This window comes from Empidonax traillii, unplaced genomic scaffold (genome assembly GCF_003031625.1).
Source record: "Empidonax traillii isolate 1590-97213 ecotype Southwest subspecies unplaced genomic scaffold, ASM303162v1 scaffold888:size428694, whole genome shotgun sequence".
Taxonomy (NCBI): domain Eukaryota; kingdom Metazoa; phylum Chordata; class Aves; order Passeriformes; family Tyrannidae; genus Empidonax; species Empidonax traillii.
The window spans coordinates 336331-348027 of NW_020956081.1; the positions used below are offsets into that span (position 1 = coordinate 336331).

The following is an 11697-nucleotide window of genomic DNA, read 5'->3' on the forward strand; positions in this document are numbered from 1 at the left end:
TTGCCTGGTTCCCTTATCTGCCCCCGATGTTATCTGCCTGTTCCTGTTGTAAAAGGAAAGTTTCCTTATGGAGAGAGGAAGAAAGCAGATTGCCCGAGGCAGAGGTGCCTGTTGTTCTTACCCTGACCTTCCCGAAAGCCAGGAGGGCTGGAACCTCACCAAAACAACCTAAATAATAATAATAATAATAATAATAATAATAATAATAATAATAATAATAATAATAATAATAATAATAATAAAAAGAGGCTGAAAGAAGATGGGAATGTGGGATCTGCTGGATGCTCTCACCGAAAAAAAAAAATAAATAAAGGGAGAATCAGTGACCCAAAGGGGTGAGCACAACAAGCAGAGCGGGCAGGGGAGGTTTAGGTTGGATATTATGGAAATTTCCACACCCGAAGGGTTGTCCAGCCCTGGGCAGAGGGGGAGTCATCACCTTGGAGGGGTTTAAAAACCTTCTAGTTCAAGTGTTTTTTTCCTCACGTTGAGCATAAATCTCTCCCTGCCCTCACTCAGTGAACGGGGGCAGGTCCTTTGTTTGCTCTCCCATCCATCACCTTTTTGGAACAGGGGCAGGTTTGCTGTCCCAGCTCCTCCTCGGGAGGGGCTCTGATGCCAAAGAGAGGGGGTGAAGGGAGTTTATCTCCTCCCCACTGCCAAGGTTTGGACCAGGAATTGCAGCTTTTGCAGCTCTGAAGTCAGGAAGCTGAAGGGATGTTGCCTTAAAGGCTCCTGTTCTCCATTTCCATCTCCCCCATCTCTGGCCCTTTCCCAAGGCCAGGGGGGGTTATTTTGGCAATTAAACCAATTTTAAAAATTTAGTTTATGGGGGTCTCGTGCTGGGGGCTTCAACTTCCACGAGATCTGGGGTGAGAGGGACCCTCGGGAGGGTTTAAATTGCTTAATCAAATGTCCCAGGGAATTCTGGCAGCTGAGGCAGCTTTGTCCTTTCAGTGTAATTCTGGATTTGGGAAGAGCTTCTGACAGATCCCTCCTGGTTCAGTTCGAAGCACCAAATGCAAAATGCCAATTTAGGGAATCAATTGGGAAAATAAATACAAATTAAGTTTGTTTGTTTGGGGTTTTTTCCCTTTTCGTTTTAATTTGAGCACTTAAACTCCTACTTTCATCTCTTCAAAATAATAATAATTTTAAAAAGAACATTAAAAGCTTTTCCAAAGTTCAGCTTCCAATCTACATATTGATGGGGAAAAAAAAAAAAAGAAAAAAAAGTATTTAAATTCTGCTCTTATAAGAAAGAGCCTGGCAGGCTGCCCGTGTGGGGATGAGAGATCTCAAATATTTGTGCTTTGGATTGGATTCATTAAGCTCCTCTAACCAGAGGTGTTTTTCCCAGCCCCTGAAGTTGGAAAAACCTCATGATGCCTTCAAAAGGTGGGATTAGGAATATCTTTGTACATTAAGCTTTTCAGATATTTCAATTTTTCTCCCGGGTTGAGATTTCTTTTTTTTTTTTTTTTTAATGTTAGAAATTACTAATTTGAATAATGCAGGCAAACCAATAACCTTTTTGATGATTCGAAAGGTCATTCTGCAACCTGCAAACAGCGTGGCTTTAGCGATTTACCTGCTGATGGCACGAGGGTCAGGAGGGTTTAAATGTGTCCTGTGCCTTCAATAATCAAAATATCTCTCCCTGTGTGTTCTGGAGATCTGGATAAAGGGGGAGAGAGGGTTGGATTTTTTGCTTTCTTCTTAGGAGAAAGTAATTTTTCCAGAGTCAGTGTGGATCAACACAAGCCAAAGAGGGGAAGGAGAAGGTGTGAAACGAATTTATCTCCTCCCCTTTGCCAAAGTTTGGACCAGTAATTGCAAATTTTGCAGCTTTGAAGTCAGAGAACTAAAGGCATTCTGCTTTTTTTGGGTTTGTTTTGTTTTTGTTTTTTTTATCCCTAGCAATACTTCCAGCTGGATCAGGTTGATTGTTTGTTTGTTTGTTTTTTCCTTTTTAATGATAGATGTTTCTTGGCCTGCAGAGGAGAGGAGCTGGGGGGCAGTTTAATTTCTGGAGTCCTTCGGTGTTAAAGTCGCTCAAACTGCCTGCACAGATTATTCCATGTTCATTCTGGTGCTGTGGAAAGGTTTTTTTTTGGGGGGAGAAATCAAGCAAAGGCAGGTCCTCAAAGCAATACCTTTATTTCAGCTACTTTTCCAACAGCTGTGGGAAGGAGTTTGCCTGGCAAGGGCTTTTCCTGGATCTTTCATGCAAACAGTTCAGGAGGAGAAACTGAGCCAGTGGGAAAGGAGGAATGGGACAAAAAGGTGATTTTTGCTGCATTTACTTTTCTGCTCTTCTATCAATATTTTTTTTAGGAAAAACAAAAGAACCCAAATCTCCTAAAATATCAAGTATCACTGATTTTTTTTTTTTTTCATAAAAGGCCCCTTTTCTTCCCAGTTTTCCTCTCCATTCCCCAGAAATGATGGTACCATAAGATGGCAATTTTCCAGACATGGAATTCCAGCTTGGCAAATCCCAAACATCCCACCATTTTCAGATGGGAAACACCCATTCCCAGGATGTTCTTCTGAGGAATATTGGTATTAGTACAGAGGGGGCAGCTGTGGCTCTTACAGCTCTGTGCCCCTGGAAAAGCTTTCCCAGGTGGAAACACCATCATTTAACTCTGGAATTGTGCTCTCAGAGTGAAATATTGCACGAAATGGAACAAAGCTGTCATTTAGGGTTAATGTGCTGTGCAAAACATTGCTTATAACATTGGGGTGTCCTTGCCCACCTGAGTGGAGCATCCCTGGGGAGGGTGGGCTCTGATGAGCAATGCAAGGATTCCCAAATAGCAGGAATACTGGCATTCCTTAATTAGCACCCACATAACTGGTCCTTAGGTATAATTAAATTTTTTTTTTTCCCTCTCAGGCAGAGCAAAGGGGTTCAGTTTTTGCTGCCAGCTTGGCAAAGCCTTCGGGGGTGTTATTGGGGGTCTATTCTGGGTTACAGGGCTGGAGCTGAAGCCTTGTGGGTGCTTGTGCAGCTTTGTAGCACCTTGGAACAGCCACCTCCCTCCTCACTGGGCACGGACAGGCAACCCTGATGGACCTGTAACCCTCCCAGCTGGAACCAGAGGTGCATTCCTAAGAGGGGGAGACACTACTGCATCTACCAGAGCTTCGGGCCCGCGGCCGGAGGGAGAGCAGCTACTCCACGGCGGGCTTGACCAGGTGCCCGTTGAAGATGACGTAAACATCGGACTCCTCACTGTAAATGGCGTTTTCCCTCTCCCTCTTGAACAGCCTGAGCCAGACCTCGTCCCCCTCCTGCAGGTCCAGCATGAGGCTCTGGCTCTGCATGATGCTGCGGTCGCTGGGCTGGGCGTACAGGATGGCGGCGGGCTGCGCGTTCCTCATCAGGTGCACGTAGGTCTCCTTGAAGTTCCACGTGTGCACGTTGAGGCTGAAGTAGTAGACCCCCGGCACGTAGCAGAAGAACTTGCCCGAGAACATGTTGAAGTGCTGGTAGAGGTTGACGAACTCGGTGTCGAAGGTGACGTGCTGGAAGTAGTCGGAGCTGTGCAGGGGTTTCCTCCGGCCCACCGAGAAGGCGGCGAAGAGCTGCTTGCAGGAGTGGCCCTGGGGGCCGGGCTGCCCTTTCTGGCCCTTCCTGCCGTTCAGGCCGCGTAACCCTCTCTCTCCGGCCTTCCCAGCTGCTCCAGGGAGCCCCTTCTCTCCCATCTCGCCCTTCTCCCCTGCGAGCGGAAAGGGAAAGCTCGTGAGACGCAACGCCCGAGCTGCAGGAAGGTCCTGGCGGGAGACAGCGAGCAGAGAAGGTGCTGGGGCACTGTTTTCCCAGCACAGAAAGCTGAAAATGTTGGTCAAACATCAGCACTTTCTCATTTTTCGGTAGGATGAAGCCAGGGGAAGCTGGTGGTGCTGATGTTCCGTGTCTAACGGTGGAGCTCCATGGCCTGACCACACCAGGTACATGAACCCAGTGTCCATCTCCCACCCCCTCGGTGCAGAGATGGGAGCAACACCACTTTTTGGTTCTGCTGAGGGCCTGATTTGGGGCTGGCAGAGAGGGCTGGGTCTTGTCTGTGCTCTCAGGACTCTTGGAACACCTCCTGCATTTCACACTTCGCTTTTCCTTGTCTGCCTTGCTGAGACAAGGAATGCACCGTGCAAAAAGCCTTTTTTACACACCCCCCCCCCTCCATAGTTTTTAAACCACTTAGTAATTTAGTGAGAACATTTGAACCTGAGTTTTGGTGTGACCTAACGTGAACTTCCAGGACTTCGGGGTTCTGATGGGTTGGAGAACTTTTGCAGCTGTTTCAGGTGGACACACACTGGAAGAGTTCATGGAGGAGGGAGAAACCAGGTGGGAAGAGGCTACCATGGGGGTGGTTGGCCGTACCCACCTTTGAGGATGGTGATGTCTATGGTGGGCTGGACTCTGGGCACAGAGTAGGGGTTGCTGCTCATCCTGGTGTGCCTGGAGGAGATGATGGACACGGGCTGCTCCGAGGGGCCACAGCAGCGCACGCACGACAGGCGCCGGGGCGGGCCCTTCTCCGGCTCGGCTCCGACGCTCCCCACGGACACCAGGAGCAGCAGGAGCACCACCCTCATCTTCAGCAGGGCCAGCTGGACCAGCAAAAGGGACAGGAGTTATTAACACAGCGATTCAAATCAGAGCCATCTGTTGGGGTTACCTCGGGGTGCTTTTCCTCGGGGTTAATTATTGACGGAGCTCGGAGCGGCACCGGGAGACTCCGGGTGGGGATGGTGCCCCCACGGCCCCGCTGTTTACAAGCAGTGGAAAAGGCAACCCCTGTCCCTCATTACCTGAAATAGCTGACAAGAGACACCAGGTAAACAAGAGAAGGAAAAAAAAAAAAAAAAACACCCCAAACCAAACAAAACCCGCTGACATGGGAAGCTCCATCGCTCCAGCACTCGCTGCTTGGCTGCTCTTGGAACAGCCCCTACAAAAGCTTCTGGGTAAAAGACACACCAAAAAAAAAAAAAAAAAGCCACAAATCCTGAAAAGTTCAAACTGAAAGGGAGAATATGCAACTTTATTTAAATATAGAATTTTTTTTTTTTTTAAACCCTGAAGAAAAATGAAACCTGAAGAAACAAAAAGTATTTCTCTCTTTAGACATTCTCCTGCAGCCTCTGGCTGGGAACCCCTTCCCAGTAACCTCTTCCCAAGAAGACTCGTGGTTCTGACCGTGCCCACGTGCTCTTCCCAGCAGAATTCCTGTGTGGACTTTCCCTTTTTATTTTCCAGTGTGTGTGGAATGCAAAGCCAAATAGCTGCAAAAAAAAAAAAAAAAAAAAAAAAAAAAAAAAAAAAAAAAAAAAAAAAAAGAACCCCAAAGACCAAAGCCAAGTGGGATTTGCTCTGCACAAACACTGGTTTTTGAGATGCTCTTGTGTTGCATTTTCAGCTGCTGCTGGTGAGCTCTGAAAGCCCTGAGTGAAGTGCAGGGAGGAAACGCTGGAGATAGTGCAATGATGGGAATTTTCTCTGGCTCCCCATCCCTGGGGAGGGATTGGAGCTGGAGACAGGCAGCTGCCTCCTGCTTCCATGTGTAATTAGTGTCATCCCACTGATTGCAGTGGGGCTCCACACAGGGCAGAGTTTTTGGGTGGATGCCTTCATGGATCTTCTCCAAGGTCCAATTAGTGAGATGGACTTGCATTGACCTCAGGCTGGGAACAGCTCCTCCAGCTCCTCTTCTCCCAGCTTTAACTCCTGGAACAGAGTGGGAAGGTGGGATCTGGATGTCCTGGACTTCAGGAATTGCTCTGTGAACAAACAGGTCCCACCTGCAGAGGGAGGGAGGGAATCCTGCCCTGGAGCTGCTCAAAGGCCTCACCGGGAACAAAATGAGCCAGGTGGGAAAACAAAGAGGAAAAAAAGTGTCAATATTTTTTCTTCTCGTTCTTACCTGCCCCAAAGGGCTGTCATTCACACCTTTTATTACCTGGTGTAATGCAGCTCCCTGGAAACCCCATAAATACTCATTAGCAGCAACATAATAATGACTTTCCCTCTGCCAGCAGAGCAAGTCCTTTCATCAAATCCCTCAGAACTCGGAATATCTTCCTGCTCGTGGCTGTCCCTCATTCCAGGAGGGATCAATACTCCTTTTCTATCAGCGTTCAGGGCTCGAATTTCATTTTCATTAAGTCCTTTTTAATTTTCCACTCCCTTCTTAAGCCATCCTTGTGCTGCCAGCCAGGAACAGAAAAGCAACACCCGTTTAAAAGTCAGGAATCACCAGCCTGGGTGTGACCAGAGCAGGATGTTGGACTGCAGAGAGGATTTGGGGTTTCTAAGGGTGTCCTGGAGAGTTGTGCACAGTTCACATGACAGGAATTCAAGCGCCCACTCGAGGATTTGTGGCCACTTGCACGATTCAGGAAGAGCAACTACTCAAGTTATTATTGGCTGTAAATCGCATTTGGGGAGGGGAAAAAAAAAAAAGAAGTAAATGAGGCAACAATTCAGTCCATTCAGGGCATCCTGGAGCTGGCACCTCCACACCACCATTTCCTTGAAAATTTAGTGAAATTATGACTTTGCTGTGGCAGAAACATGAGTTTGGTTGGGGTATTTTGTGGTCAGGTGAAGACTTGATGAGGTAGGTGAGTAAACAGAGGCTCAGGTTTACAGCCTGGGCATAACAAAAAAGGACAGGAGAAGTCAAATAGGAAAGAGGTGGAAAGGAAGGAGGCTGAGAGGACTGCAAGGAAAGGATGATGAATCCTGGAATGATTTGGGCGGGAAGGGGCTTTAAAGCCCATCCAGTCCCACCCCCTGCCATGGGCAGGGACACCTTCCACCAGCCCAGGTTGCTCCAACCTGGCCTTGGACACTTCCAGGGATAAATTCAGCAGGGTGGGATTGTTTGACCGACATCCAGCACAAAAGCAGAGCACAGGGGAAGGGAAACCTCAGACCAGAGAAATTCTGGGACAGGAAAGGAAACAAGCATGGTAAGAATTTCCCTGTAACCAGATCATGTCGAGCTGGAGGAAAGAATGGTCCGAGCCAAATTTCAGAGGAGAAGCAAATATAACCCTTGTGGTGGGGAAGACAAATTGGGCAACTGAAAAAAAATGCAAAAAAAAAATGAGGTTCAGAATTTAAGTTCTGTGAGGCAAAGTGAGGGGTTGCTTTTAACAGTTTGGGGTTTTTTTTTTCACTTAAAGCCAATTATTGGGACCTTGTTTTGTCAAATATGCTGGTGAGGGATTTGCCTTGGGCTGCAGAGGTTTTTCTTCCTCAAAAGGCAGCAAAAAACAACCTGGGCTTTGTCTGCTCTGATCCCAACTCACTCCAAGGCTGTGGCTGCCCCATCCCTGGAAGTGTCCCAGGCCAGGTTGGAGCAGCCTGGGCTGGTGGGAGGTGGTCACTTGTCCCCTCCCAGCAAAATCCAAGGCTGACCAGATGATTAAATAGTGTATTTTTGCTCTGCACTGACCCTGGAAGTACCTGACTTCAGTCTAATCCATCAAGCTTTTTATTTACATATTTTTAACCTGTTATGAATTACCTACTTCCAAAGGGCTGTTTTTCCAGTGGCATTCCCAGTGTGTGCCAGCCAAAAAAGCCCAATTCCCACCAAGCAGGGCTTTAGGGATCCCCCCAAACCCTGGCTGAAGAAGGGCAGAAACCATTAGTTCTGCTTCAGGGAGTTCAGTGAGGTGATTCTTCCTTCTTGTGTGCAAGTCCTGATTTAAATACCTTTCCTGGACACTCTTTCAGCTGCAGAGAGCACCTGGATTGATTTTTTGGGGGGATGCTGATTGAGTTTAATCTCAGAGCTCAGGGTAGATGGTTTGTCTCTGAGGCACATTTGCTCATGCAAAGCTTTTTAATCTTCCCCTGTCCCTGAAGAATTTCCATGCCCTGATCTAAAGGAACACATTTGGGCAACAGAAACGAGAAGAAACCGCTGAAACAGCTGCAAGAAACACTTGAATTTGCTTTGCAGCAGAGAGAGTGAAGCAGGAAGGCAAAGCCAGTCAGCCTGGAGGCTGCATCCAGAGGTTTTCCCTGTGGTTAGTGACAGGGAATTTGCAAGTTAAATCCCAATCTTGCCTGCTCTGTTGGAACCCCAGGCAGCCCCTGTGGGATTGATTTACAGGTCGTGCCAAAGGGGTGGATCTGCCTCCATCCACCCCATCCTTTTTTTTCCCCTGGAAGTGTGTCCTTACCTTGCAGGGCAGCTGGAAGGATAAATCCCACTGAGAACTGTGCTGAGCTGTGATATCCAGAGTTCACGAGGTGGGAACTGCTCCGGGATTCATCCCTTTCAATTCCTGCCGGTATTTTCCTTCCTGGTTATTCCTAAGGCTTGACTGGGTACAAGCAATCTCTGGCTATCCTCGCTTTAAACCCCCAGACATCAGCAGCCACTGCCCCTCAGAGTTAGGGACAAATCTCGGCTCAAAAACCCACGAGGACAGTTCAGATTAAAACCCTCCTCGAGATGGAAAACACATGGACGTGTCATCACTCCAGAGATGGAAAATATTCCAGTGCTGCTGCTTTGTCTCTTCTCAAGCCTCAACCTCCTCACTGCTCCTTGGATCACCACCGGCAGGAAAAAAGGCATCCTCGGGGCCGGGGATGTCTGGACGCTGCACTTCCTCTTGGAAGTGATTTGTTTGGGAAGTTCTGACAATTTTCTCCCCTAGGAGGGTCTAAAATTTCATTACTGGGGGAAAAGAAAGCCCAGAACAGTGAAGGAGCTGGTGCTTTTCCCGAGGTGAGGCTGTGGCAGCTCAGGGGCTCCTCTGCTCCCAACACCAGGAAAGCCTCTCCAGCCCCACATCCCGGAGATGCTTCCCTGGATTTGAGCATCAGGAGCCTGTCTGCAGCCAGGGAGGGGTGTGAGAACTCCCAGACAGGGATGTTTGGATCCCAGAAAGGAGTGGTGGTTTCAGAGTTTCCACTGTGCGTGCAGTGGTTTGCAGATGAGCGAGGGCGACGCCCCGGCCCGTGGGGTTTGACAGTGCTGGGGGGTGATGAACAGGAGCCACTGGGAGGGCTGGGTTGAGCCCAGGGAGATGGGAGAGTGGCAGGAGTGGAGGCAGAGCCAGGCGTTTTAGCTGCCTCTGGATTTGTGATGGCCTGGCTGAACATTTGTCAGCGAGTTTGTAGCTGCATTTTTAATTATCTGGGTTGGGGGTTATTTTGTGGTGCTATTTTTTTTTAGCCTGTGCCTGTTTCCAGAGATGTTGAAGTGTCCAAATTCCTCTATCCCTGAGCAGCAGCAAGTGCTGTGTCCCCACTGCTCTCTCCAGCTGGGATTTCACCTGTTGCACGGGGAGAGATGGGGTTCCAAAACCTCCCTCCCCTGTTACCTGCACACCCTTAGACCTGGGGGATTGTGTGGATTTAACAGCATTCCCTGCAGGTGCTGTGGGATGGACACAGCCCCTGGATAGCTGCATATTCCCATATTCCCACCTTGCCTGCCCTGAACAGCCAGGGAGCAGAAGGATCTTTGCTGGTTGCTAAGCAAGCAGCTCTTCCCTCCCTCCTTCTCCTTGTCCCTGCTTGCACCTCTGACTCCAGGAACATGCCTGCAGTGTCCTGGAAATGTCCCTGCTCCGGGCTGGGAGGCTCCTTGGAAGCATTCCCGGTCTCCCTGGCAAGTCCAGGCGGTGATTCAGCACAGGGAACTTACAGTAAGTCATTCCCAGGGCAGCTTCTCCCACAGAGCAAAAGACACCCAGCCCTCCTTCGCCCTTCCCCGGGGACAGGCAGCTTTCCTGGGACTTGCCAGTGCTGACTCAGTCACCCTGGGAATTCAGCATTCCATGTGCCAGGGTGAAGCAGGAGGAGTTGTCCCCGCAGAGGGTCCGTGTGGGGCTGTCCCAGTTGGGTTGTCCCTGCAGTGGGTGGGGTTGTCCCACCTGGGGGATGTTGGGGACACCAGGACGCGGGTGCTGGCAGCAGCAGGACCATCCCATCCCATCCCATCCCATCCCATCCCATCCCATCCCATCCCATCCCATCCCATCCCATCCCATCCCATCCCATCCCCTCTTTGGAGCGAGCAGCACATTCCAAACAGCTTGGGGAAGCAGAATTCCCTGAAAGTTTCCACGTGAAGGTGCCAGGAAATGGCTCTTTCCTGCCCACATCAGATCCATCCCCATCCCACTGTTTAGACACAGTGAGAGCAAGATCCCACCGGGAGAAAACATCGTCCTGGAATGCTGAGGGTGGATAATGGGATAAGGAATGTCAATAGGAACAATTCCAGCACTAACCCAGCCTTGCACTCATTCCAGCAGCGAGGGCAGAGCACCCCATTCCCCACCCAAGGACCTGCAGGTGGGAACACTCTGTTCCCAACAGGAACAGGGATTTTATCCCCCTTTTCCCCATCGCTTGGACTCACCTCAGCACCCCCGTGTGTGCCTGTTCCCGGGCTCTCCCTCAGCACCACATGGAAGCTCCGAGGAGGCTGCACTTCCTCACTGCAATCCAAGGGAAACACGGATTGTCGGGCTGGGATCCTCGTGGAGCTCAGCAGCTGGGTTGTTTTTTTGCAAAAGCAGGGGGTGGTTTTTTTTTTTGTTTTTTTTTTTTTTTTTCTTTTTTTTTTTTTTTTTTTTTTTTTTTTTTTTTTTTTTCTTTTTTTTTTTTTTTTTTTTCTGGTTTCTTCACTTGCAGCAACTTGTGCCGGGTTCCTGAGCCTTTGTCCTGCTCCTGACTCCTCGGGACTCGCAGCCCAGGGGATCCTGAGGAGCCTCTCCCAGGGATGGAAATGAAAACCATAAAAAAAATTTGGGAATAAAACAAATTTTAAAAAAAATATATTAAAAAAAAAAAAAAAAAAGGCTCCACCACCACAGAACCCAAAACCACATCCAGTGTTCCAGCCAAGAGGGAAAGCGCTGGGATCACATGGAAATAATTTTTCTCTTTTAGAAAGGAGAAGAGAGGGGGAGAAAAAAGCAAAGCCACGATGAAATCTCTGTGATCTGTGCAGGAGCTGGAAAGGTGGGAATGGCTTCAAGCTGAAAGAGGGAAGGTTTAGGTTGGATATCAGGAAGAAATTCTCCCCTGGGAGGGCGGGCAGGCCCTGGCACAGGTTGGGCAGAGAAGCTGTGGCTGCCCCATCCCTGGAAGTGTCCAAGGCCAGTTTGGATCAGCCTGGGCCGGTGGAAGGTGTCCCTGCCCATGGCAGGGGGTGGCACTGGGTGATCCTTAAGGTCCCTTCCAACCCAAACCACTCTGTGATTCCATGATTTTAGTGCCCACACTGAAATCACACACTTGGGCATTTCCAGCCCTTGGAAAGGAAACACTGGTGGTTTTATTTAAAATTAGATTTGGGCTCTGAATTTAATTTTTTTTCCCATTCTTTTTTTTTTTTTTTTCTTTTTCCATTTTGCAGCTGCTCCCATTAATTGCCAAAGGGAGGGGGGAAGACCTGGGTGCCCCTTGCAGTGCCAGCTCCAGCATCATTCCTGCACTAAGGATGGCAAAGAAAACCAAGTCTTTAATTTCTGAGAACAACAGGAGGGGAAAAGCGGGTTTGCTGTCTATGTCCTTCCATTTTTCAGGTCATAACTCAGTGCTTTAAATATTCCCTCCCCACAGTCCTGCCCTCTCCAGACTGGGCACTTCCACGCCATTCCCAGGGGGATGTGCTGCCTTTTTGGATTTTTGGAAGCAAT

The 11697-nt window shown here is 48.9% G+C and overlaps 1 protein-coding gene across 1 annotated transcript; it reads right to left on the reverse strand.

The window, feature by feature from the left end:
* Positions 1-2807: 2807 nt before the first annotated feature.
* LOC114067246 (complement C1q tumor necrosis factor-related protein 8-like) lies at positions 2808-4753 on the reverse strand. Its single transcript, XM_027902549.1, has 2 exons — positions 4401-4753; positions 2808-3728 (listed from the first exon to the last, which is right to left on the reverse strand). Exons 1-2 carry the CDS (start codon positions 4609-4611, stop codon positions 3181-3183), a joined length of 759 nt encoding a protein of 252 aa, XP_027758350.1. The 5' UTR covers positions 4612-4753; the 3' UTR covers positions 2808-3180.
* Positions 4754-11697: the final 6944 nt, after the last annotated feature.

Coding starts and splice junctions, on each gene's coding strand:
- LOC114067246 (XM_027902549.1), bottom strand. CDS start 4,611: ATGAGGGTGGTGCTCCTGCTGCTCCTGGTGTCCGTGGGGAGCGTCGGA. Junction 3,729..4,400: donor AGACATCACCATCCTCAAAG/GTGGGTACGGCC, acceptor TTCCGCTCGCAG/GGGAGAAGGGCGAGATGGGA.